Consider the following 27,090-nt stretch of genomic DNA (forward strand, 5'->3'; position numbering starts at 1 on the left):
GCATGGTCATCACCTAACTAATCAATCGTGATCTAATACTAACAATAAATAATGAGGTGTTGCCAACTCTATTTATTTGAAGTAGAAGAAATAGGGTATAGTACCAAATGACTTTATTAATTTAATTTTACTACTTACATGTTTCTAAAGGAATAAAATCACAGATATATTGATTATTGTTTAACAGATAGTAGTAACTATGACTTAACCCTATAAAAATCTTGAATAAAACACTTCAATATGAAAACAATCATCCAAAGTTATCACAAAAAATATTCTTTACAAGAGATGATACAATATCAGGAAAAAAAGATGTTACGCCTGCATACAAATATTTTTGTATAAATATAAAGTACTTTATAAAAAAGAATACATCAATGCGCAGTAGTAGCTATCAACACATTTAAGAGTCATTAGTTTAGTATACAGGGTGAGTCATTTAAATCTTGTATTGTTCATTGTCAATGGAAGAATTAAACGCTACAACTCCTGTATGTTCCACCAAATGAGAAAAATGCTTCATTATGATACAACATCGATTTCCCTAGGCGACGCTAAAGCAGGTGGCACCACCTGTTGAATGATATTGTGCGAAGGTGAATTTCCTAGTGGTTGACGCATTTTTATTTCAGCGTTTTCCTTCGCTTCTTGCGTCGCCTGCTTGATGGCTTCTTTGTATGGCCCCCTTTTTTTCTTATTATAACGTATCTGTGATGATAATAATAATTTGTAGTTCATTTTATTCGATATTTTGATACTACTCACCTTAAAATTTTCTAAATATGGACTTAACTGGTCGCACTGCATCAGTGACGACGTAGAGGAACCGTACCACGCGACGTGCGCTTGGGGCCCTTGGCCTCCGCAGTTCGTGATGGTTAACACTTTGCCTGGCCACCAGGGGAATCCGTGGATTTTGCCCCATACGACGTCGCCGACCAACATACGGCCTCCTGGAATTACAACAATTTATTGGAATCTCAATAAAGATCAAAGTTGCCTTTGACTTTAAAATTAAGTTTATGATTATGACTTTAAAATTAAATAAGACAATAATGTCAGATGTGTCAAATTTCGTATTTTCCTTTTCCATTTTAATCAGTTCAGTAAACTGAATTTGAAAATTTTATTGATTCTAAAAAATATTTTTGCAATAAAGACCTTTTTTCAGTGTTGAAGGATAAATAGTTGACAAAACTAGCGGCAAAGTGTCTGACGCCTCGTATACAGGCTGCGCCAGAACTCGCGCCCCAGAGAAAGATGCCATATAAAGTAACGTCCCAGGAACAGTTGGAGACACTTTGGTCGTCACTTTTCTGACACTTCAATGTAATTTAAGCTTTAACGTCAAAATGAATGATAATTTTAAATTAATGACAGCTATTATATTTTCCTATCAAAAACTTGTCAAGTATGATTGACAGTATCTAAAATTAAGATTAACAGTCCTAAAGCATGCTTTACAATTTAATGCCACTCAAGTGACATTGACGACCAAAGTATTTTGTCTCCAACTGAACATGGAAAAAATGTTACAAAATTTTATCTATAAAAATTTCGAAGTTATGAGGGTTTAAATTTTGCACTTTGACTCTATTTATTTCTGTTGGAAAAATAATTTTCCAAGTTTTTTTGCTACAGGCTATTAGAAGAGTAAACAAAGAAGCCGTATCCTAAATTGTAACTCTAATTGTAATGTTATTTGTGGCTTTTATTAGCAAAATTTTTGTACCTTTACTAAATAATTGTAAAAAAAAAAACATATACAAGAAATGTCAAATGTCAAAAAATAAATGTCAAATTTTTTTGACAGATAGAATCTTTTAAACTTTTTTTTCGTGTTCCTGGTATCTTACCTTACTTGAAAATTTTCTCTGGGGCGCGAGTTATAAGACTCCCCACTTGTGCGTCATTTGTCACTTTCCGTGCTTGTTATGTAATATACTATTACAATGAGGGTTTAGCACATATACAGTATTCACGCTGGTGTTGCCACTAAGCCATAAACCGTACCCCTTGTAAATCTTCATAATCACCTTCAAACCGAACGCTCGTGCCTGTTTCTTTTGTTGTGAAAATCGAGGGTTTTCGGTACCTACTCAATATGTCTATCCTTGTTTTTCCATGTCACTGTATGTTGTCGGAGTAAGAGGAAGATAGTGACGTAAAACTTTCAAATGAGAAACAGAATTCCAGATCAGTGGAAACAAAAATGTAAAGACTCAAATTTTAAAATTTATTTAAAAATATTTAACAAATATTCGTTTTATAAAATGAAATAATAAAAATACGATACATGGACCTAATATCCTACGGCTAATAATAATTATGTATGAGAATATTTTTCGCATAAAGAAGTGTCGTCACCCAACCCAAATCGAGGGCGAAATGTTTTGGGTGCACTGGTACCTGTCACCCTCGGCTTCGTTATATTGCTTAGCGGCAACACTTACGTGAATACAGAATATCAAAAATTACCAAATTAAATCAAAAGTGGTATTACTTTTATCTGTTTCGAATGTAATCACATCTATGAAACAAAAAGAAACCAAAATGTCTCTTAAACGAGTTATTATTTTAGCTTGTCCCGCTTGATTTACTTAAGTTTTTAACAAAAAACTCATTTATTTTGCAAGATCTTGTTAAAACACCCTTAAAAATCACAAAAATTAATGAAATTAATGGAATTTTGTTTGTTTCACTCGACGTATCTCGTTTTTGAGCAAAATTTCTTAAAAATAATAAATAATTTACCAAGTTAAAACGAGAATTATTTGTTTTACCTTTTTTGCAAGATTTTGCTAGCACAGAACGGAAAATCACCAATTTAAGTATAAAATGACATTTTATTTTTGCCTTTCTAGTACATTTTTTTTACATAAATCCGAAATTATTTTCCAAAATATCGTTAAAACAAGTCGTAAATTTAAAAATTGAACCAAAAACGGTTATTCGATTGATGAAGTACGTTTTTGAGAGAAAAACATTTTTGTTCGAAACATTTCACAAAAATGGCTGAAAAAATTAGATCGAAATTGATATTAATCTATATTTTAACTTCTTTTGCTCGACTTAGTTCATTTTGTCAAAAAAATTGAAACTGGTGTTATTTCGTTTCAGTTTCAGTTTTTTTTTAGAGATTTCACTATACAATCACTACATTGTTATAACAAAAATTATATATTATTGTTATAACAAAAATTATATCACCCTATCTATTTATATAATTATACAGTGTGCGCCAGAACTTGCGCCCCAAAGAAAAATGCCATGTAAGGTAAGATACCAAGAACCTAGAAAAAAAAATGTTAAAAAAATTCTATCTATAAAAATTTCGAAGTTTTGAGAGTTTAAATTTTACACTTTGACTTTATTTATTTCTGTTGGAAAATAATTTTCCAAGTTTTTTTTTTGTTACAGGCTATTAGAAGAGGAAACAAAGAAGCTGTATCCTAAATTGTAACTCTGTTTAATGTTATTTGTGGCTTTTATTGTCAAAGTTTTTGTATCTTTACTAAATAATTATAAAAAAAATATACACGTATACCTACATATTAAATAGACGTAAAAAATGTCAAATGTCAAAAAATAAATGTCAGAATTTTTTAAACATTTTTTTTTATGTTCCTGGTATCTTATGTTACTTGAAATTTTTCTCTCAGGCGTGAGTTCTGTCGCACCCTGTATAAAGTGATTCAGTTTATGTAAAAAGTAGCCTTTGACACTATTTGAAAAACTTCTGGTGAAAATAAGTGTACATAGACAAATTTTTCTGATCGGATTTAGTGATTTTTTTTGAGTTAACTACATTCTTCAAACGTCGTAATTTTCTAGTTAGTCAGTTAGTTGCCATTCATTTTTGAGGAGTGGTTGCTGGCAAAAAACAATCTATTATTAGGTACCAAAATTCAAAATTGCAAATAAAATCTCAAAGTCACAGGTTATTTTGATTAAAAATTTGATTGAATAAAAAAATAAAATAAAAAAAAACAATTGGGGGATTTTCCCGTCACAGGCCAAGACTCACCGTCTGCCGTCGGTGCACTCGATAACGTTTGCGAATTAATGCGCAACATTATGGGAGGCGTCGGTGGAGGGAAGTCTGGAACTTGTTCGCTGTGTTCGTCGGAACTGGACGTGTTTTCTTCAGGAGTTTTATCTGAGGGAGCGGCGGGATAAGATGCATACGTGTTGTTAAGTCGTTTTAAGTTAATTGACAGTTTTTGGGTGATGCATTGCTCTTTTGGGTCCTCTTGAGTCGAACTTACCTAAGAGAAAAAAAAAAAAAAAATGCACAAATGACAAAATGAAAGAATTTTTATGCTACAACTATCGTCACAAATTTTTCATAAATATTATTTTGTATTCTTTTTAAGTCGGAAGCAAAACCTCGAAGACTTGAATAGACACGAGAAAAAAAAATATTCAAAATTTTTCAGAAAATAAATTCAAATTAAAATTTCACATAACGTGCTGAAAAATTCAGATTTCGGACAATTTGTAATTTGTTGAAGTAATTGCCTTGAAATATTCACTCCATGTGGAAATCATGGTTGGAATCGTTCGCATTTGATTGGCTAACAGTAAGACACGTAACAATAATCTTAGTTTCAAAAAAATTTACTTGTTTATGCATTAACGAAGTACTCGTATTATGAGATTTACTATTTAATAATTTCATTTTATTGAGTTTGCATTTTATACTTAATATTAAAGTTGCCTTTCTTGGTTTTGCTTAAAATTAAAATTTACATAGCATTATTTGTTTTATTATTACATACATGAAAAGCTAAAATTTTTATTTTCTGATATAAACAGATACAGGAAATATTAGTCGAAAACGCAATAGTTTTAGAATTTTTTAATTTTCTAAATTAGAACCTCAAAATAATTATCTATTTGAAAAAAAAAAATGAAAGTCCTCTCATGGCAGCAACTGTACCGTGGGATCAAAAAAAAATTAATTAGAGTAGGAGTCGATTAAATTCTACAGTTGGCAACACATTAGCTGGGAATCTGGGCTGGAAATTTTCCACACAAATTGAAAGTGAAAATGACCATTCACCGTTTTCATCTTGTACAGCATTTTTGTAAAAACTTGCAACAACAAAAAAATTTTCTGCTCTAAAGTGAACATTATTTCACTCAAAATGAATAAAACGCAAACTTGTCAAAGTTTCCGCTGACATTTGATGTCAAAAATCAGGATTGCCATCTGACACCGCCTACTCTAATTTTTATTTTGATCGCACGGTATTTATTTAAGTGTCATCTGCAAAACACCCAATCAAGGGCACGATAAAGACTACCTAGGTAGTAAAATTAACTAAAATAAAACAAACACAAAACATTTAAATAAATATTGCTCTAAAAAACATCATTAATTTTTACAAGTTTCAAATTTTGATGTTGGCAACAACAATAACCTAAAAAGTTGATTTTCCTAAGTAGTATTTCTTGAAATTTAGAAGAAAATTAAAATTGTTTTTTTAGCATCACTTTTTCATATTTTTTTAATTTAAAGCCAATAGCTACCAGTGCTACCACCTATTTTACCGAAAAATGATTGCGATTTTTGTTATCAGGTTGGCAACAAATTTGAGATTTTTTTTTGGCAACCTTGGATCTTAAACCCAATCATCATAATCTTGTAAATTGTCATTCACTTCCAACAACGTAGTTATTGCTGTTCTAAAACAACCTCATGCATATAACAAATTAGAGAAAAATCTCATAACCCAATGTCCGTAGGCTTTTTGTCACAATCATTTAGTCATTCAATAAAATTTAAAACAAAAAAAAAAGTATAATTTTTATTTTAAAAAATTCGGCTATATTTCATTACTTTGTTTTTTATTATCCAAAATAACGTAATAAATGTTGTTCAATTAATTCATTGCAATTAAAATTATACTATATTTGTCAATGTCATTTTTTGACAAACTTATTTTTGTATACCTAATTTGAAATTCGTAGCATAATGTCAGCAATAATAGAAAGCCAATTGGAGTAAATTGCAAAATTTCTGACATAAAAAAATATTTTTTTAGTGACAATGACGACGAAAATATTTTGCATGCGACTGTAGCTTATTTTATTTACTTTCTATCGAGTAGAGCACCCAGGCAAGTGTAAGTAACCTTCAAAAACATGTATTAAAGGGAAATGCAAATGACTCAGTGCTGCCAACAGATTTTGGTGACAATAATTTACAGTCACTCTGTAAAACAGATCTAAAAATTGGTCGGAATTTTACTACTACAACAGATTTTGATAACAATCATTTACAGTCACTCTATATAACAGATCTAAAAATTTGTCGGAATTTTACTACTTCTTAATTCTTTTTTTTTTTTGAAGTTTTTGCAAGAAATATTAAAATTTATTAATTAGTATGTATTTTTCACTGTACTTAGCATTTTTAAAATTTATGACTGACAAAAGCATTATAAATTTTCTACGATTTTCACCTATTACACATAGAAAACATGATTTCATACCATAAGTTCAATTGAATTTCTGCTCAAAGTGGCTTGTGATTTTGGAATCAAGTTGGATACGCAAAGGTAGAAGATGAAGATGATTTAGATGTGAATTTGCATATCTTTGGTCTTTTTGTCAATGTTGCCAATGTAATTTTAAAATCATGGGCCACTTGAATCAGAAATTTAATGGAACGAATAGTTCTTGGAGAATAATTAAATCTAGATAATAATAAAGAGTCCTGAAAAAATGGCTTGAAGTATATTAGTAAATACATACTTAAGTAATGAAAAAAGCTTACATCAGTTTACAGTTTCCACTCGTTGCACCATTTTTTCAACATGCTTTTCAACATTAATTTATGTTCGAATCCAAAATAAACAAATCAATTTCTAAAACTTAATAATAAATTTTTATTTCCACAAGTAACAAACAATTTTGAAACCAAGATACAATTTTCAATGTGTAATTTTTTTTTTTTAATTAAATAACAAAAACAATTTTTTTGTATACAGGGTGTTTCACGTAATTTTACGAGGCCTGCGCCTGTAAGATGCAATCAATAATACATATTCCGATACGAACTCGATTACAAATTTTGAAAAATTGGATAAACTTCTCTAGTTTGTTCACCCTTTAAAAAATTACAACGTTTTTAGTTAGTTAGTGATTAAGATAGATAAACTAGAATCATATTCATGCCGTCTCTTGATAGAACAAATGATAATTGTTTGATAAAAACTGCAGTTTATAACTATTAATGAAACAGTGATTAGCTTGACAATAGTTTGACAACTATCGTCATGGGTTTCCAAAAATTAAATGAGATCTGTATTTTTTGTAACCAGTGTTTTGTGACTTTTGTATATTTAGTTGCGTACATTTGGCGCAAGCCTCGTAAAGTTACGTGAAACACCCTGTATAAGTTATGGTAAGCGACTTCTGGAACACCTGTATACAATCTTCATTTGAGAAATGAAATTCTATACTAAATAACATTTAAACTAGTTCAATAATAATTAAAAATGGCACATTAACAAAATCTTTGGTACTCATTCTTCATCTGTTGAGCCCCCTTACCTCACCCTCCCTGTGTTTCCGATCCTCTTTATGCTTCTTTTTATGCTTCATTTTGTGCTTCCTCCTCCTCGGTATGCTCAAATCCGGACACATATACCTGGGGCTGTTGTTCCCTAATCCATGCCTCGGGGACGCACTCCCAACGGTGTACCTCGGCGAGGAGCCCCCCAATGTGAACACCACCTTTCTCTTCGCCTCCTTCTTGGCCTTTTTGAGTGCTTTTCGCGCCGCTTTATCATCACTTTTCTCCTCAATTTCCTCCTCTTTGAGGTTCTCAATCTGTGCGGGGATTTTCAGCACTGTGCCTTCACCCTGGGGTCCGTACGAGATTTTAATCGTGCGCGTGTTCACATTATTGTTCTTATTGGCGTTCTCCTCGAAAACACTTTCATCCCAGAGGTCTTCCATGGACCCTACGCTGCGTTTCTTCCGGAGGATTCTTCGGCTGGTGTCACTCTCGTCCGAGTCCGAGTCAGAGGAGTGCTTCTGGGTGTTTTCCGAAACTGCAATGAGAAAATTAATCATCATTTATTCAATTTTTGCTTATGTTAATGAATTTTGCTCGTTTTGTGCTAATACAGGGTGATTCACGAGGAATAATGAGCCTGACCAAATTCTCGATGCAACCACCATTACATTTTTGCAAGTTTCTTTGCGACAAATGTAATGTTGGTTGCAACGAGAATTTGGTCAGGCTCATTATTCCTCGTGAATCGCCCTATATTTTTATCAATTGTGTAACCAAGACAATCAATATGACAGTGGTGTCCAATTTATACTGGATTTTTAAAAAATCAAATGCATTTAACTCGATTTAAGTCTTCTTATTTTAATTCTAAAAAAAAAAACTGAAAAGTAAAGACTTAAAAAATGAGTCGGATAAAATTCTACGTACTCCTTTGATAGTTTTAGGGACCATGTTCGTCAACATCGAAATACAATGGAAAAAAAATAAAAATTTGCTCCCTCTCAATTGATTGAATCCGTTAATAATTTGATTTTTTTTAGTTTTTTATTATTTATTAAATAAATAAATTAATAATTTTTTTACTCGTTACTCGTAGTAAACCAAATTTAAGCAAAAATTACACTGAACAATTTTTTTCCTTGATTTCATGTAATAAATTCAGCTGCAATAAATTATGGTGCATGTTTTATATTCAATTCTATTATGAAATTCTTACTTTGAATTGAGTAAAATTTCAACATAACATTGCAAAAATGTAATAGTACGTTCCCTTTTCTTTTCCCTTTAACAGTTTTTCATTGGTAAACACGTAAGGGAGGGGCAATGATCAAGTTATATTTTAACGATTATAATTACTATACCAGCTGAATAAAAAGTATGGAACCAAGCGTTTTTTTCGTAAACTAAGCACTTTACGAAAAAAATAATTAGTATAGTAAAAAAAAATAGTATAGTAAAGTACAATTAAAATGTGACCATTTATCAAGAATAACATTTTTCGAAATTTCTTTTAGTTTTCGAGTTCTGGAAATTTTTTTTTTCAAATGGCAACCCACCATGGTAATTTTTTTTATTAAAGATTATGATCTAAAAATTACCTCTAATTAAATTGTTTTTTAGCCAGTACTTTTTTTAAAATAAATTGTTAAAGTTGCGTTCCGTGCTCATCACGAAGATTTTCCGAACTTAACCTAAGTGGTTGTTTCATGCATTTCATCATGGGAGAGCGCTGATTTCTATGCAGGTGCTTTGGGGTGGTTTCGAATGGACTAAAAATAGAAGAAAATGATTTGTTATTACATTTTTAGAGCCATCCGGAACCACCCCAAGGCACCTGCACAAAAAAACAGGCTCTCCAACGACCAAAATCATGAAACGACCTCCTCGTTCAAGTTCGGAAAATCTTCGTGATGGGCTCGGAACGCAACTTTAACAATTTATTTAAAAAAAAGTACTGAATAAAAAAACAATTCTGTTTAATTAGAGGTCATTTTTAGATTTAGATATATATAATCTTTAATTAAAAAAATTACCATGGTGGGTTGCCATTAAATTTTTTTTTTCCAGAACTCCAAAACTAAAAGAAATTTCGAAAAATGTTATACTCGATAAATGGTCACATTTTAATTGTACTTTTCGCTACACTAATAATTTTTTTCGTAAAGTGCTTAGTTACGAAAAAAACGCTTAGTTCCATACTTTTTATTCACCTGGTATGTACAGGGTTATTCATAAATATGAAGCAATATTTGAACCTCAAAAATGACCTATAAAATGATGTTAATTTAAATAATAACTCGTGTCCTATCTCCACTGATAAGAATTTTACAGCCCTCAGAATGTGGGTATGGAAATTTGATTTTTTTGTAATAACTTTGGAACTATTTGACCAAATATTATAAAATTTCGAACATTTCCCTGTGACAACATACCTTTTAAACTGGTAATCACGAAAACCGGATACATCCACTCAATTTCCGGTTCCAGCAGTTGCAGGTCACATTTTCTGTGTTTTTCCATTTTTTTGCTCTCTTAACACCAATTTTTTATTGGCCAAATCGATAGAGTAATCAATTTCGATTAAAAAACGCATAACCTTTAATACCCCTAAAATAAACGGTTTCAAAGATATTTTAATTTAAACTGAGGACTACACAACGCTGAAACCAAAAAGTAGGGATTTTGAATGGATGATATCCACGGTAACAAATGACCATGGTCTCACCAATCGCTGTCAGGCATCTGTCAACTTTGAGATTGGACGATTATTAGACAATTAATCGAAAATATTTAATAAAAGAGTTTACCTCAGATTCCAAACATAACTTAGAATAAATCCAAATGGATTTCGTAGCATTTAATTCATAAAAAATTCACAAAAATTTATCGTCAAAGTTAACCGATGCCTGGCAGGGATTTATGTGACCATGGTCATTGGTTGCCGTGGATACTACTTATTCAAAATCCCTACTTTTTGGTTTCAGCGTTGAGCAGTCTTCAGTTTAAATTAAAATATCTTTGAAACGGTTTATTTTAGGGGTATTAAAGGTTATGCGTTTTTTAATCGAAATTGATTACTCTATCGACTTGGCTAATAAAAAATTGGTGTTAAGAGAGCAAAAAAAATGGAAAAACACAGAAAATGTGACCTGCAACTGCTGTAACCGGAAATTGAGTGGATGTATCCGGTTTTCGTGATTACCAGTTTAAAAGGTATGTTGTCACAGGGAAATGTTCCAAATTTTATAATATTTGGTCAAATAGTTCCAAATTTTATAATATTTGGTCAAATAGTTCCAAACTTATTACAAAAAAATCAAATTTCCATACCCACAATCCGAGGGCTGTAAAATTCTTATCAGTGGAGATAGGACACGAGTTATTATTTAAATTAACATCATTTTACATTTAATTTAATTTTTTTACATTTAATTTAACATTTTTTTACATTTTTGAGGTTCAAATATTGCTTCATATTTATGAATAACCCTGTATAATGAATGTATTAACATCGATTTTTTCCTTTTTCAACTTTTGATTAGAAACATTTTGAAGTATGTCTTGTTATTTCTATCGACTATAATGTACAATGTAATCAAAAAGTCTATTAAGTAGACGTACTAGTTGAAGTCGCAGTACCTTGATGTCAAAAAATAATTCTATAAAAATTAAAATATTGATCTAAGCAAGTTGAATTATTGTATGAAACCTCTCAAAACATCCTAAAATTAATTGTTGTTCATGTTCATGATGTTTATTCATACAAATCGAAAACCACGGTTTCCTGTCATAATTTAACATAAAAATTATTTTCACATTTCTTATTTATCATTAAGACATTTTATCTTAAGCACACACGTTCTAAATTTCTAGGCTGGCTTGATAGAAAGACTTTTTGATCTCACTGAACGTATCCAGGGTATCCTACGAGTAACAAATGAGTCTAAAAAATGTTGTTAGCAACCAACATTGCATTTCAAAGATAACGTGGATATTAAAATATTTGGTTTTAATAAAATTAAACATAGGTACAGTTGAAGACAAAATACCTTGGTCGTCACTTTTCTGGCACTTTAATGTAATTCAAGCTTTAACGTTAAAATGAATGACAATTTTAAATTAGTGACAGCTATTATATTTTCCTATTAAAAATATGTATGACATTGACGACCAAAGTATTTTGTCTCCAACTGTACCAGACAGAAGTACAACTTTAATTTATAAAAAGTCAAAACTTGGTGAGATTTAGTACCAACATGATTCTCATTTATAATGAAGAATGTTTAAGAAATGCTTTGCGTTTGCCCGGATTATAAACTTTTGTCAAAAATAAAAATAAGATTACTATACAGGGTGATTCATATAAGATAATGAGCCCGACCCAAAAAAGAAATTTCATTTAAAGTAAAATCGTTTTCCTAAAACCTACTAAAAATTATATTACTTTTAAGTTAAATGCGGTATAGTTAAGAGTAAACCAGAGGGTAAACAAATCATAAATTAGTGGAACCCACCCGGACCCAGAAACCAAGGAAACAGGTCAGTTTTTAACAGGGCCGGATTACTTACTTTCTTTTTGTCTAAAATACTTGAAATATTTTCATAGTTTTTGATGTAGTTGTTATTAAAGTCAAGTATTTTAAGAAATTTAAAAAAAACCAGGTGGTTATTAACAACCTATTATTAAATAAAGCTGATTTTTTTTTAATAATAGCTTGGTAAAACTACCACTACTTTGGTTTTAAATACGGTCCTGTTTTATTCTAGTGGGTGCAGCAACACTTACAAAGGAAAGTGCCATTTATGGAGGGTTACAAGTTCAAGCCATTGTTTAGTTAATCCCTTATAATGTGTCATAAAATTTTTGGTAGGTCTTAGGAAAACGATTTTTCTATACTACATACCGCTAAACAAGGACAGAGCACATACCCAAGCTTGAGGATGGTAAGTTCGAATATGTACAGTTTTGGCAACATAAATCTCGTACAAAATGACATTTCAATTTCTGTTTTGTTGTAATTTATACTTTAATTTGTCAAAGTGAAGTTTATTAATTATTTTTGAGAAAATAATTTATAACAGTCAGTCTGACAAGAAAACTTTTGCAAGTTATCAGCAAAATTCGAAAAACAGCAGAATTGCACATAAATAATGAACGTGAAGGAACGGTGGCAAAACGAAGGAACCATAATCCGAAAAGAAGGGAAAGGCTTAACCAGAATTTCTTCTAGAGAAGAAGTTTATAACACTATTGTAGAGATCATCCTTTCGAAAAACATTAAAATTTGATCGTTTGATTTACGCAAATTCATGTTTTTTATAACAAAGTTAGTTTTACAACAAACATTGTTGGAAAAATTTGACGTGATGTCAAATTGAGGTTGTACAGTTGGAGACAAAATACTTTGGTCGTCAATGTCACTTGAATGACATTAAATTGTAAAGCATGCTTTAGGACTGTTAACCTTATTTTTAGCTACTGTCAATCATAGTTGACAAGTTGTACATATATTTTTGATAGGAAGATATAATAGCTGTCATTAATTTAAAATTGTCATTCATTTTAACGTTAAAGCTTGAATTACATTAAAGTGTCAGAAAAGTGACGACCAAAGTATTTTGTCTCCAACTGTAAGAGATTTATGTGGCCAAAACTGTACCTTAACCGGAACATACCGTGACGTCACTGTGACAAATCGAAAATGGTTAATATGTTGTGGTATCAAGTGGAATCAACCGATATGTACAAATAGAAAATCCCTAAATTATTCAATGCTGCCAACCTAATTTCATAGCCATAGACAACTTTGACCAAACATTTTTTAAATATCTTTACAAGCATCACGGAATTCGTAAAAAAATGAAAGGCTGATGCACCTATAAACACCCCATAAAACTGCAGGCTGCGGGGAGGCTGCTATTTGGTCCCCAATAACCAAAAAAATCCCAAAAATTTTAGTAATGTCCCTAGTGAAGTTGGTATGAAGTGTTTTGTTAGTTGCATAGCTTAAGCAAGCTAAATGTGGTCAAACCAACAAACAGACCAAAAGTCATTTTTATTATGTTTTTTGTTTAATAAAAATTTATACTATTGATTATGTTTAATTCATTTATTGTATTTTTGTATGTATGTATGTATGTATACGTTTAACTGTACTGCTGGTTGCATTTTGAGGACCAAATGGCGGCGCCAATGGTGCGTGCAGTTTATATGCGTATGTCCTCTTTTCTTAGTTTAGGCGAACACAATGTAGAAGCAATAAACAATTAGTTTTTTAAATAAATTAATCTATTTAAGGGAAGGGCACTGTCGAATTAACACCAAGATTTGTTCCCTTCTTTTGTTTATCAGGATTGATGAAAATATTAGCACAAAATGTGCACAATTCATTAAAATAGACTCACCTGCAGTGAGGGGCTTTTTAAACGTGACAATTTTTCCATTCATGGCGTCTTTCTCCTCCTGGGGGGTCAATCGTGTGAGTTTCGGGACTAAAGTGGCTTCGCCCAGTTTTTTCTTGTTAAGTTCGGAGTGAATTGAAACTGAACGTGTGATGGGGGCGTTGAGGCCCCGTTTGACGGGCGGAGACAGGACACTCTCGGCCGGTTTGCGTTTCCGCGACACGTTTTCCGAGTTTTCGTTGCAAATTCCTTTGCATTTTGAACAAAGAACTTGACGGGGACGCAGTCGTACTGTCATTTTATTATTCTTGTATTTACTCGGGATTTGAACGTTTTTTTTCTTCGCAGTGCTGGGCTCTGTGTAGGCGAATCTTTGGTTGACTGAATAGAGACTGTCATCGTCGAGTTTTGGTTTTACTGACACTTTAAATGCGGGGTTCAGATTAGGGACGCCACATGGAAGGTTTCTGCCAACAAAACAATTCATTATTGGTGGAAATGATTAAGAAAAAAGTGTTTTGGACTTGAGGTAAAGACAATGGATTTTGGCTTACCTCTTGGTGGAATCGAGGAGGACCCCTTTAAATATTTTCACGCCGAATTCGTACGTTACTACTAAAATGTCTGGTAAGGCTTCATCGACAAAAACTGAAATTCTTGTCCTTTTTAATAACTGAATATCCTTACAACATTCTTGGTCCGCCATATTTGAAAAATGGAAATTAAAACCGACGTGAAAATGTGCTTGGAAATTTGAGATGGTGGAAATTTACTAAATGGAAAGTTTCTTCAGTCGGAAAATGGAAATTGTTTAAAGGAAATGAAAGAAAAATGAGTTTTAGGCTTATAAACGAAATTATTTTATGGTTAGGAATGTGACAAGTGCAACTATTGGCAATACTGAAAGAGCTTTAAATTTTTTGACGTTTAGATAAACAAAGTTTTAATTCTATTTAGGAACATGTAACAAAAAGTATAAATAATTTATATTACAAGTTAATACAAAATAAAACGGAAAAATACTGCTAAAATTTTACACAATTATATTCTTAGATCACTATTAATTCCTAAGGATTTTCGTTCTTTTGAACTTTCTATCTCTTGCACTAAAATGTGGCTAGAAGACTTTCTCAAATATAGTAACTTTATTAATAAAAAAAGGAACTAAAACTAAGAAAAGATATTAGATATTGTATTATAACATCTTTGCGTCCTATTGTTACAACATAGAAATTATTTATTATTTCTTTTTGTTTGTGATTTGCTTGAAGTTGACTTTACTTTTGTCAGGTTGGTATTATAAATTGTAGTCATTGGTAGTCAGGTCAGGTCAAAATAGTTATTTAACTTATGAATCTCGTCACTGATAACAACAAAATAGCCATTTTGTGATTTATAAAAACGATTAATTGCAATAAAAGTAGCTAATATTTAAGAAAAATCATTGCTAAAGTTCATTCAAGTTGGATTTTTCCGCACAAACGTAAAGAATTTTAAAATTTAGCTATGTAAATCGCCTGGAAATAAAATTGAGCAGTATACAAGTTACTAAAAAACGATTTGGTAACAAAACTGTGAAATCGCTTAATAATAGCGTCAGAAATTTGTTTTTTTTTCTTTATTTTTTTATCACTCTTGATAAATTAGTTTCACCAACTCGAAAGAAATAAATAATTTTTGATCCGCTATATTTGAAAAATAAAAATTAAAACTGACGTACAACATTCAAAAAAACGTCATTTGTTTGTAAAAATCTATTACACCAACCCCAAAGAACAAAATTTTCCAATTTTTTTTGGAGTTATTTAAAAAAAAATCTCTTTATTTTAATTTAAAATTTAAAGAGGATGGAACAACTTTTAGTGGAGCGCCATCTATTGATTGCTGACTTGGATAAATAAAATAGAGGTTGGCTATACTGCTTTTCAAATTTTTACAGGAGTCTGAAAATAACAATAATTGATTATTAATATACATAAAATTTGTTGTTATAAAAATGACGTCAACAATAAAATTTAATTTTAGAATAAAAATAATTAAAATTTTCACTTGTACTTTACTTATTTTGCATCACAAAACCCTATCTCTATTCCCACCACAACTCAAGGTAAAGTAATGTTTAAAAATAACCATTTGCTTAACTTTAAACCATTTAAAATTCCTTAAAATAATGTTATCTATTACATACCAAATTTTTTCTAACCTCAAAGTTGAACCCGAGCTGTGAACTTTGAGTGTACAAAAATAATCCAAATATCAATAAAACCCACTTATATAATTACGGCCTGTTTTCGCATTGATATCATATTCGATTCAGCCTTCGTGGCATTAAATTTTGTTGGCAACGTTCTGTTCCACATTTGGCGGCCTTGCGGGTCGATCGTCGTGTCAAAAAGTTCCATTTCGCCCTAACCAAAGCAGATTTCAAGCAAACAGAACTTGCGACCAGAAAAAGAAGGTACGAAAAGTGTTGTTTTAATCTGGAATTAATTTAAAAATGAGAACAAGTCGTTTTTTAGGTTATGCCGGAACGGTTGAACATCGATGGGCCCCTGTGGGACCAGAGCACCTTTGTGGGGCGCTTTAAGCATTTCTTGTGGGTGACGGACCCGAGGACTTGCATTGTATCGGAGGAAGAGTTGGACAAAGCTAAGATTCTCGTGGAGCAGTACAGGAAGCACAAGGAGCCCCCAGGAACCACTTTGGAGCAGGTTATTTATGCGAAGAAATTGTACGAGAGTGCGTTCCATCCAGACAGCGGTGAAAAACAAAATGTGTTTGGAAGGATGTCGTTCCAGGTGCCGGGGGGTATGGCAATCACGGGGGCGATGCTTCAGTGGTATCGGTGAGTTTTGGAGCTAAATGCAAGTTTACTGTTAATCTTACATTTTTTATCGTTGCGTGAGTTTTTAAACGGTGTTCCTATCTAATAAAATTATCATAAAAAAATAGTTAAAACTCAAGGCCTTTGCAAAAACGGGGTTTTTATATTATTTTTAATTTTAATATATCAGGTGTAAATGTATATCATTTATGTATTTTTTTAATGAAACAACCAATATTTTAGATGTCTCTTTTTGATCCAAAGTTTTATTGATCGGTTAGTATTAAAAAAAAAATGTAGTAGTCTTTTAAAAAATTCTTTCTTAAGTATTTTTTAAAAATTTACGACATAAACAGTAACTATAATAAAAAACAACAAAGTTGGCGTAGCTATAAAGAAGACAGTACAATAGTATATTAAAAAACAAGTGTTACAAATACAAATAAATAGTTTGTGACACGAGCCACGCAGAGGCGAGTATTATAAACGCTGGGGTATCACAATGAGAGGTTGCAACACGCGTTATTTATACAATTTTTTCTATTCAGCGCTTTTTAAATTGAATTTATTATTATACAGGCAAAATATTTGTACCTTTATTAAATAGTTATAAAAATACATATATAAGATCATCAGTATCATTCAATAGACATAAAAAATGTCAAATGTCAAAAAATTAATGTCGAAAGTTTTTGAGAGAAATATGTTGAACTGCAACAAATTCTCACTTAAAAACGATGATGATGATCAAAGTATTGCATAAAAGTCGCCAAAAAACAATGTCACAAAATTGTATTTCATGCAACTGTTTTCAGTTACACAAAATACTTATTGACACCAAAATAGAAAAATACAATGTTTTAAATAAGGCCACAAAAAAGTCTGGAAGAGTAGGGTCACATGATCTCGCAAAGTAGAGAAGATATTTTTCCTACGACCATATACAAAAGTAGATCATAACGCACAATTACATATGCGCGAAAATTGGCAATATCGTTCGAGGTCAAAAACCTGTGCGATTTGTTTTCGCGCTGTGTGTTAGAAATCTAACGCACATTTCACACTCGAATTTGTATTTTTTCATTCAACGTATTTTTTTGGATCCATTATAAAAGATAAATCGTTATGAAAAAAATATATGTTCGTGAGAAAAAAATTCTTTATGGTCGTAGGAAACTGTCTTACGCACTCGCGGGATTGCCCGCACTCGGCTAACGCCTCGTGCGCATCTTTCCCGTTTGTGCGTTATTTATCACTTTCCGTGCTCGTTATGTAATATACTATTAAGACACAGCTTCTTTCTTTCCTCTTCTAATAGATTGTAGCAAAAAAACTTGGAAAATTATTTTTTCAACAGAAATAAATAGCGTCAAAGTGCAAAATTTAAACACTCATAACTTCGAAATTTTTACAGATAATTTTTTTTAACATTTTTTCCATGTTCCTGGCATCTTAACTTATATGGCATTTTTCTCTGGGCAGAGTTCTGGCGCAGCCTGTATATGAAGCGGAGCGGAAGACAGATGAAGGCCATGCTACGCTGTCAGAAAGTTTTTTTTGCAATGCCGGGTGAAGGGAAACTTCCTTTATTAATCAGGAAGCTGTGGTTGCAACAAATAAGAAAATCGTATCCACGACAATGAAAGAGAAAAGTTTACTTCATAGTTATAGTCATTATTTGATTTGTTTTGCCTTAACTTTTAACAAAATGCGAAGATCTTCTTTCTGTTTAATAACATTCAACGAAATCGTTTGATTTGTTTTTCTTGATTTTTTTCTAAATTTATGGACATGAATCACAAATGTTAAAATAATAAATCGCTTGGCGTGATTTGAATTTGGTGGCAAAAATTAACGGATATTGTTGATAATTGTTAAAACTGAATGATTCCAAAAAAAATAAATAATAAATAAATTATCAAGTAATAATCTTTTTGTTGGATCTTTTTGATGTCGAATGAGTCAAAACATATTTTAAATAAGTAAAGTTGGTCTGCCTACGAGTACTACTTTGCTTACTATATTCTGATTAATTTCCTAAATTTCGGGCCGCGTACATGAAAAAAATTTGAGGATTCATTTTTGAGGATTACATACAATGTCAAATAAAGTTCGAGTTGAATTTTCCAACGCCTTCATGAAAAACACTGCTACGTGTCACCAACTGACGCAAAGTACCTTAAATCATTAATATTTTTTACTTTCCTTATCCTATAAGAAAAGTATTGTAATCAGATGAAATTTGACTGTGTGCCCGTCTGTCTGTCTGTAAACAGCATATCTCGAAAACGATAAGAGCTAGAAACTTGAAATTTGGTATGTAGGAAGAGGACGCAGCACAAAACATTTGGTAAAAAGCGGTTGCACCGTTGGGCCACAAAGACCAAAAATCGGCCGCAAAGTGGCCGCAAAATTATACGGTTGAATACATACATGGGGATAAACAATGGGTACCGAATTAAAAAATATTGCACCCCAGACTCGAACCCGCGACTATGATCTATTTCGCGTGGCACTAATGCAAACGTTAGGTTTGCTTACTCGGATTTCCAACACTAAATTATTGTCGTGAGGATGTTTTCTAAATAAGTAGGATAAGGAAAGTCGTGTGATGTTCACGACATCAAAAGTGGAAAAAAAAAAGTATAGAACACTCATTACAGAAGGCCATTCAAGCAATCGTTGGTTCCCTAACTTGCTGCTACGCAGCTCGTATATTAAATATTATTGAATGGATTTTTGATATGACTGTTTCGTATTTTCAGTACACCATTCGCGGTAGTCTTCTGGCAATGGGTGAATCAATCTTTCAACGCTTTAGTAAACTACACGAATCGCAACGCAAAATCGCCAACAACCACTACACAACTCCTAGTCGCTTACGTTTCGGCGACCGGTTCAGCAATGGCTACAGCTCTCGGCTGTAAATATTACTGGACCAAACGTGCTAGTCCTTTCGTTCAAGTAAAGCACACTTTTTAACTGATTATTTAAATCATTCTTTTGATTTGGCCACTTGCAGAGATATGTGCCGTTTGCAGCCGTCGCAGCAGCGAATTGTGTCAACATCCCACTGATGCGACAAAACGAACTCTTGTACGGAATTGACTGTTCCGATGAGAATGGTAATATCGTGGCACAGTCGAAATTCGCCGCCGCCAAAGGAATCACTCAGGTTATTATTTCGAGGATCACGATGTGTGCACCGGGGATGCTCATCTTGCCTGTTATTATGGAAAGATTGGAGAAGTATAGGTGGATGCAGAGAATAACCGTTTTGCATGGGCCGTTGCAAGTTCTGGCAGTTGGATGTTTGTAAGTTTTTTTTTACTTAAATTGTGTTGTCTTATTATTAACTAGCTGTTGCCCGTGGCTTCGTACGCGTTGTAATTTAACATCAACAATTATTTCAAAACGCAGAAGGGCTAAAAAACTTACTAGCAAAAAGCAACACATAATTTATATTTTCTACTCCCACATCTAAAACACGGATTATCGTATGTGTTTCCATAACGCTAAGTGACCTTTTATACACACCTTAACAAGCCGTGACTTTTATGCCTATTAGCCACGTTGCTAATAGCAACTGTCATATTAGTCACGGGCTGAAGTTAGGTTTCTGTTATTCTAATAATTTTTCGAGTGTGAATCTGGCTGCACGAAATGAAAATGTTGGGGGAAACGCGATGTGACGCGAGTAGGAAATTTTTGGTCGACTGTAATTTAAATTTTGCCCTCAAGAGAAATATTACTTATTAACTTCACGGAGGTGCTTTCTGTCAGTTGTCATTTAGTTGTCATTTAGACGGGGCTGCGGCATGTGAAAAATAAATGAAAATGAAAGTGAAGATGATGCACTCCACCCGAGATTAGCAGCGACCTCGGCAACTTCTAGTTTGCTACCGGAAAAATCAAAAAGTCAGTACGAACGTGCATATAAACTTTTCCAAGATTGGCGTCAAGAAATTAAATAAATTCTTTATCTGAGAATGTGCTGTTTGCATATTTTCAAGATCTTTCGAAAAGGATGACACCGTCTTCTTCGTGGACAGTCTACTCAATGTTGCAGGTGATGCTTAACCTAAAAAACAATGTTGACATGAGAAAATATCCCAAACTGTGTGCGTTGCTGCAGGGTAAATCTGATGGTTATAAACCTAAAAAGTCGAAAACAGCAAATTAAAGAATTCTTATCGTCTGCTCCTGACAAGGAATACCTATTTACAAATATAAACTATAATACCAAATTAAATTAAAAATAAGTACAAATATAATTTTTTGTGGTGAAAAAGTATAGTATGTAACACGTGTATAAACTTCTGTAGACATTCGTTTTATTAAACACTCGCTCCGCTGCGCTTCGCTCGTGCCTAATAAAACTCATGTCTGAAGTGGCGTTTATAACACTAGTTACATAATATACTATTGAACGTGTCGTAGTAAAAATAAAAAGTCTGTCTTTTATAACTTATTTAAAGACTACAAAATTTCAAGTCTTTAATTTCAAACAATAATGATTTCCACACACCCTTTAATACCCCATTCTTAGCTTACTTTGCTTCGGGGGATAGAAGTCCATATATGCGGTTCGATTACGCCGTTTATGCATCAATTTTCTACAACTATATCAGCAAGGATAAACCACAACACTGTATAAAAATCTGTTGTTGACTTGAAGGGATATAACTTGAAAAACGACAAATTTTAATTCAAACTGTCATCCCCTGTTTAACCTTCTTGGAGGTGGTATTTTCAAAAATCCTAAAACATGCTTTTCTTTATTTTTAATAGAAAGCCCCAATAACAATTTTTATGGATTTAATATCAAAGTGGACGAATTTTCATGCCTATTACTTAACAATGACAAATTTTGATACAAATTTTTAACCGAATGCCTAAATACCAATTTTCAAAGATTTGACTTTAAAAATGACAAATTTTGTATATAAACTGTCATCCCTCTTTAACCCTCTTGGAGGTGGAATTTTGAAAAATCCTAAAACACCTTTTCTTCATTTTTAACCGAAAGTCTAAATCCCAATTTTCATAAATATAACTTCAAGAATAACGAATTTATAAATATTTATACAAATTTTCATCCCCTGTTTGACCCCTTTGGGGATAAAATTTTCCAAAATCCTGAAACACGTGTTTTTTGTCTTCAACTGAAAGCCCAAATACCAATTTTCATTGATTTAACTTTGAAAAAAAATTGGATATTTTACTACCATTTACCGTTGTTCAACCCCCTTGGGGGTGGAATTCCGAAAAATCCTAAAATACGTATTTTTTTATTTTTAACCGAAAGCCTAAAGGCCAATTTTTATGGATATAACTTTAAACTTTCAAATTTACCTCTCCATTTAACCCCCTTAGGGCTTGATTTTCCAAAAATCCTTTCTTAGTGGATGCCCACCATTATAAAAGGTATCTACTGTGAAAATTTCAAAATTTCAAGAAAAAAAGAGGACAAGTCTCTTTATACAGGGTGCACCAGAACTCGCGCCCCAGAGAAAAATGCCATATAAGGTAAGATACCAGGAACATGGAAAAAATGTTAAAAAAATTTTATCTATAAAAATTTTAAAGTTATGAGGGTTTAAAGTTTGCACTTTGACTCCATTTATTTCTGTTTGAAAAATAATTTTTCAAGTTTTTTTGCTGTAGGCTATTAAAAGAAGAAACAAGGAAGTTGTATCCTAAATTGTAACTCTGTTAAATGTTATTTGTGGCTTTTATTAGCAAAATTTTTGTCCCTTTACTAAATAATTGTAAAAAAACATATACAAGATCATCAGTATCCTTAAATAGATATAAAAAATGTCAAATGTCAAAAAATAAATGTCAAAATTTTTTGACAGATAGAATTTTTTAAACATTTTTTTCATGTTCCTGGTATCTTACCTTACTTGAAAATTTTCTCTGGGGCGCGAGTTCTGGCGCATCCTGTATATAGGGTGTACTGAAAAAATGTTTAAAAATTCTATCTGTCAAAATTTTGACATTTATTTTTTGACATTTGATCTTGTATATGTTTTTTTATAATTATTTACTAAAGGTAAAAAAATTTGTCAATAAAAGCCACAAATAACACTAAACAGAATTACAATTTAGGATACAGCTTCTTTGTTTCCTCTTCTAATAGCCTGTAGCAAAAAAAAACTTGGAAAATTATTCTTCCAACAGAAATAGAGTCAAAGTGAAAATTTTAACCTGTCATAACTTCTAAATTTTTATAGATAGAATTTTTTTAACAATTTTTCTATGTTCCTGGTATCTTACCTTACATGGCATTTTTCTCTGGAGCGCGAGTTCTGGCGCAGCCTGTATAAAATAGTTCCGTGACTGACTGACAGACAACGCACAGCCTAAACCACTGAAGCTAGAAACATCTACTAAGAAAGGATTTAAAAAAAAATAACCCCTCAGGGGGTGAAATGGGGTGTAAACGTTTAAACAATGATAGAAACAAAAAAATTTAAGATATGTTCCTTAGCGGTTGTGAAAGTGCACTAAGACGAGGTTTTTCAAAAATAATTAGTAAAAACTTATTTACTGTCTTAGAAAAGGGGGTGAAACAGGTTGTATAAGTTTAAACGAAAATAGAAACATTAAATTTAGAAGATATGTTCCTTAGAGGGTGTACAGGTTCGCTAAGAAAAAAAAAATCGAAAATGAATCTCTACGGGGATGAAATGGGGTGTAAATATTTAAAGAAGGATAGAAAGAAAAAATTTAGAAAATATATTCCTTATCAGTTGTAAAAGTGCACTAGGACAAGATTGTTTTAAATAATAAGTAAAAACTTATTTACCCCCTTAGAAAAGGGAGTGAAACGGGGTGTACACTTTTAATCAAAAATAAAAACATGAAATTTGGACAATATGTTCTTTAGAGTGTGTAGAGGTTCGTTAAGGAAGGATTTTTCTATAATCAATCTATTAGGGGATGAAATGGGGTGTAAACATTTAAACGAAGATAAAAACCTAAATTTTTGGAAACATATTCCTTAGAGGGTGTAGAGGACTGCTAAGAGAGGATTTTTTGAAAATCAATTTCTAAGCAGGGTTAAATGGGGTGTAAACATTTTAACGAAAATAAAAACATAATATTTGGCAAATATATTCTTTAGAGGGTGTAGAGGTCCGCTAAGAAAGGTTTTTTTGAAATTATAGTTACAAGAGGGTGAAATATGTTGTCAACACTTAAACGAAGATAGAAACATAAAATTTGGAAAATATGTTCTTTGACGGTTGTAAAGGTGCACTAAGACGAGATTTTTAAAAATCAGTTTTTAAGGGGGTGAAATGAGGTGTACATGTTTAAACGAAGGTAGAAACATGAAATTTGGAAAATATTTTTCTTAGAGAGTAGAGAACTGCACTAATCAGGCATCAAAAAGCAACCAATAACGGGATGAAATTAGGTGCAGACATTTAAACAAAAACATAAATATAAAATTTTAAATTTTGGGATTTTAAGGGTGTAGAAATGTTCTAAGAAGACATTTTTTGAATATTCGAGAGGTGAAGCGTTTATAACGTACTTCCGTCATTCTTTTAAAAATCGGGTTTGTGGTGCTCCCGCGTTGTTTTCAGTTGATGAATCAAGAAAAAAATAGATAAACAGACTAACTTCACATTTCTTCTTTAAGAAACAACAAAAATTTATATCGAAAATCTACTTGGACGAAGTCACGGGTGCAAGCTAGTTATTTATACAAATATTGAATTTTTATTTCACTTTTCCAAAAACAAGTGAACTGAAATGAAAACTTTTACTAAGTGAAACTTTTTGCTACAGTGAATAACAGAAAGCAAAAAGTACATTTAATTGATTTGTTTCACACATGTTATAGTAAATTTATTATCATATTTAATTTTTTTAGCCTATCATTCATGGTCCCAACTGCCTGTGGTCTATTTCCCCAAAGATGGTATGTAGTTGCATTTATTGTCCTCTATTTTTTTCTTAGCAATTGTGATATTTATAATTTTGACATCAATTATTTTCTGTCATCAGCTCCATCAAAGCTACAACATTGGAATGGTTGGAACCAGAAGAATACGAAAAACTTAAGAAGAAATGTGGAAACAACATTCCTCCGCTACTCTACTTCAACAAAGGTCTCTAAATAATATGGAAAAAGAAAGAAGACAATAATTAGTACAAGAATAGTAAATTCTTATAGGTGTTAACACAGGTATAGCTTTCAAGAAAAGTATACGTACTTTTGAGTCAGGTCGAAATCTCTTTATTAATTTTAATTTGAAAACAATTCATGTGATTAATTATAGACACAGTAATATGATTTTATTTCTTTTAAGGTAATAATTTAAGCAATAATTTATTGACTATTGTGGATTTTATTGTTGAAATTGTGTTGTTTAACAAAAAAAATTTTGAAATAAGTATAAAGCAATTTTAATTTATTTGTAGTATAGAATATTATAATGATGTGTATAAAAAGGACAATAATAACACAAAAACCTCGAAATGGCAGTCACAATAACAATATATACACTTTAACACTATACAATAAAATTTTTAACATTAACAAATGCCTGCACACCGTATTAAATAAACATTTGAGAACGAATTTGTGTCATTTGTGTTTGGACGATTCAAGTAAGAGCGAGGCATCGCACATCATCCTTGCGTTGCTTCTCACCAAGAAGAACAGATGGCATTCCTCGTAGACGGTGAGTTGTACGCGTGCGCAGACGAGGCCATGGAGGACAGTGGCGCGTTGGAGGTCAAGCCAGCGTTGGAGAGCGAGTTCACGTTCGCGGATTGTGCTGCCAAGGGCGACGTCCGAGGGACCCCACAGACAAAACTCGAGGATGGACTTGACCTGAGTGAGGGTGACGGCGCGCTCGTTGTTGAGGAGAGATTGGAGGAGGGGGGTGGTTTTCGCAGTGGGTTGGAGGAGGGAGAGGGCTTTGGAGGCGCAGGTGCAGAGGGTGCCGTATTGGTCCGTGGGAGCGAGGTGGAGGTCTTCGCCGAGGCTGCAACAAATTTTTTATTGGTTTATTATTTACTTTACTCCCATGTGACATACAGGGTGTTTCAATGAAAACGAGCCACCCCGAATATCTGAGGGGGACATTTTTTGACGTAATTTTTAAAATATTCTTAGTAACCCGACGCTCCCCAACTTTAAAAATTTAAATGGCACTACCCTATTTGTGGCAAATTAAATGAAAGCTATTTTAGCATGGTTTTCAACTTAAGAACTATATTGCTATTTTTTAGATACTTACATTAAATTATAAGAAACGTTATTACCCCCTATCCTTTAGTCCGATTATTTTGACAATAAAATAAAGAAATAAAAATAAGTTTGTTACAGCTTCAATAATACTTATAACAATATTAGTATGCTTCTTGTAATTTATTTCAATAGTTTTTATTAGAAGTAATAATTACTAATTAGAAACATTATTTTTTGCGAATATCTTATGAATCCCATTCAACTTTAGAACAGAGGTTCAAAGAACATTTTAAAAACACTTTTATTTGATCTGTCACAAGTGAGTGGGTGTCATTTCAAATTTAGAAGTTGACATAGGAAAAGTTAAAGGTGATGCTTTTAAAATTTTGTCAAAAATGTCTTAAAAACAAAATTAACCTGTATAATTTTTCTGGATCGTTTTTATTAGAACACCCTGTATCTCATGAATGGATGGTCTGATTCAATTTTGGTAAAAATTTTTGAAAAGCTTGTTAAAATAGCTTTCATTTGATGTGCCACAAGTAGGGTATTTAAATTTTTACAATTTTACAATTACAATTACAGTTGAGGGTTTAATAAACCTATACAGGTGGTTTTAAGGTATGTGCAAATATTTTAACAGGTGATAGTAGAGCTCAAAAGAAGTCAAAATAACTCAACTTGTCTCATTCGATTGTTTTTAGTTTTTGAGATACAGGATGTTCAAAAAATCGCGCACTTCCGTGACACTGTCATCGGACGGTGCCCTCGACAACAAGAAATATGTTAAAAAAACTTGTTAAAAAAATTCTACCTCTAAAAATTCCGAAGTTATGAAAGTCTAAATTTTGCACTATGACTCTATTTATTTCTGTGGGAAAATAATTTTCCAAGTTTTTTTGCTACAGGCTATTAGAAGAGGAAACAAAGAAGCTGTATCCTAAATTGTAATTTTATTGACAAAATTTTTATACCTTTAGTAAATAATTATTAAAAAAACATATACAAGATCATCAGTATCATTAACTAGACTTAACAAAAAATGTCAAATGTCAAAAAATAAATGTCAAAATTTTTTGACAGATAGAAACATTTTTTCAGTACTCTGGGGGACTATCC

The 27,090-nt window shown here is 32.0% G+C and overlaps 3 protein-coding genes across 5 annotated transcripts in view; 1 reads left to right on the plus strand and 2 right to left on the minus strand.

Moving 5' to 3' along the window:
* Positions 1 to 96: 96 nt before the first annotated feature.
* LOC123009523 (PWWP domain-containing protein 2A-like) lies at positions 97 to 14,862 on the minus strand. Its single transcript, XM_044405904.1, has 6 exons — positions 14,488 to 14,862; positions 13,937 to 14,400; positions 7,564 to 8,066; positions 4,028 to 4,268; positions 766 to 953; positions 97 to 708 (listed from the first exon to the last, which is right to left on the minus strand). The coding sequence occupies exons 1-6, from the start codon at positions 14,637 to 14,639 to the stop codon at positions 523 to 525; spliced, it is 1,734 nt and encodes a 577-aa protein (XP_044261839.1). The 5' UTR covers positions 14,640 to 14,862; the 3' UTR covers positions 97 to 522.
* Positions 14,863 to 16,048: 1,186 nt separating this feature from the next.
* Positions 16,049 to 25,356, plus strand: LOC123010334 (sideroflexin-2). 2 transcript variants are annotated; one of them, XM_044407147.1, is made up of 6 exons: positions 16,049 to 16,391; positions 16,442 to 16,778; positions 19,523 to 19,721; positions 19,780 to 20,072; positions 24,646 to 24,693; positions 24,780 to 25,356. In XM_044407147.1, exons 2-6 carry the CDS (start codon positions 16,456 to 16,458, stop codon positions 24,889 to 24,891), a joined length of 975 nt encoding a protein of 324 aa, XP_044263082.1. In that variant the 5' UTR covers positions 16,049 to 16,391; positions 16,442 to 16,455; the 3' UTR covers positions 24,892 to 25,356. The 2 variants fall into 2 exon arrangements, with proteins under 2 accessions (XP_044263082.1, XP_044263081.1); XM_044407146.1 differs by having other exon boundaries at positions 16,053 to 16,391; positions 16,453 to 16,778.
* Positions 24,996 to 27,090, minus strand: part of LOC123010332 — a 39,674-nt gene continuing 37,579 nt past the window's right edge. For both annotated transcript variants that reach the window (XM_044407144.1, XM_044407143.1), the window contains exon 8: positions 24,996 to 25,765. In XM_044407144.1, coding sequence (XP_044263079.1) covers positions 25,363 to 25,765 — 403 coding nt within the window. In that variant the 3' untranslated portion in view covers positions 24,996 to 25,362. The remainder of the gene's footprint in view (positions 25,766 to 27,090) is intronic.

This window comes from Tribolium madens, unplaced genomic scaffold, assembly GCF_015345945.1.
Source record: "Tribolium madens isolate multiple individuals breed KSU strain unplaced genomic scaffold, Tmad_KSU_1.1 Scaffold_7;HRSCAF=85;Tcas5.2_LG10, whole genome shotgun sequence".
NCBI lineage: Eukaryota > Metazoa > Arthropoda > Insecta > Coleoptera > Tenebrionidae > Tribolium > Tribolium madens.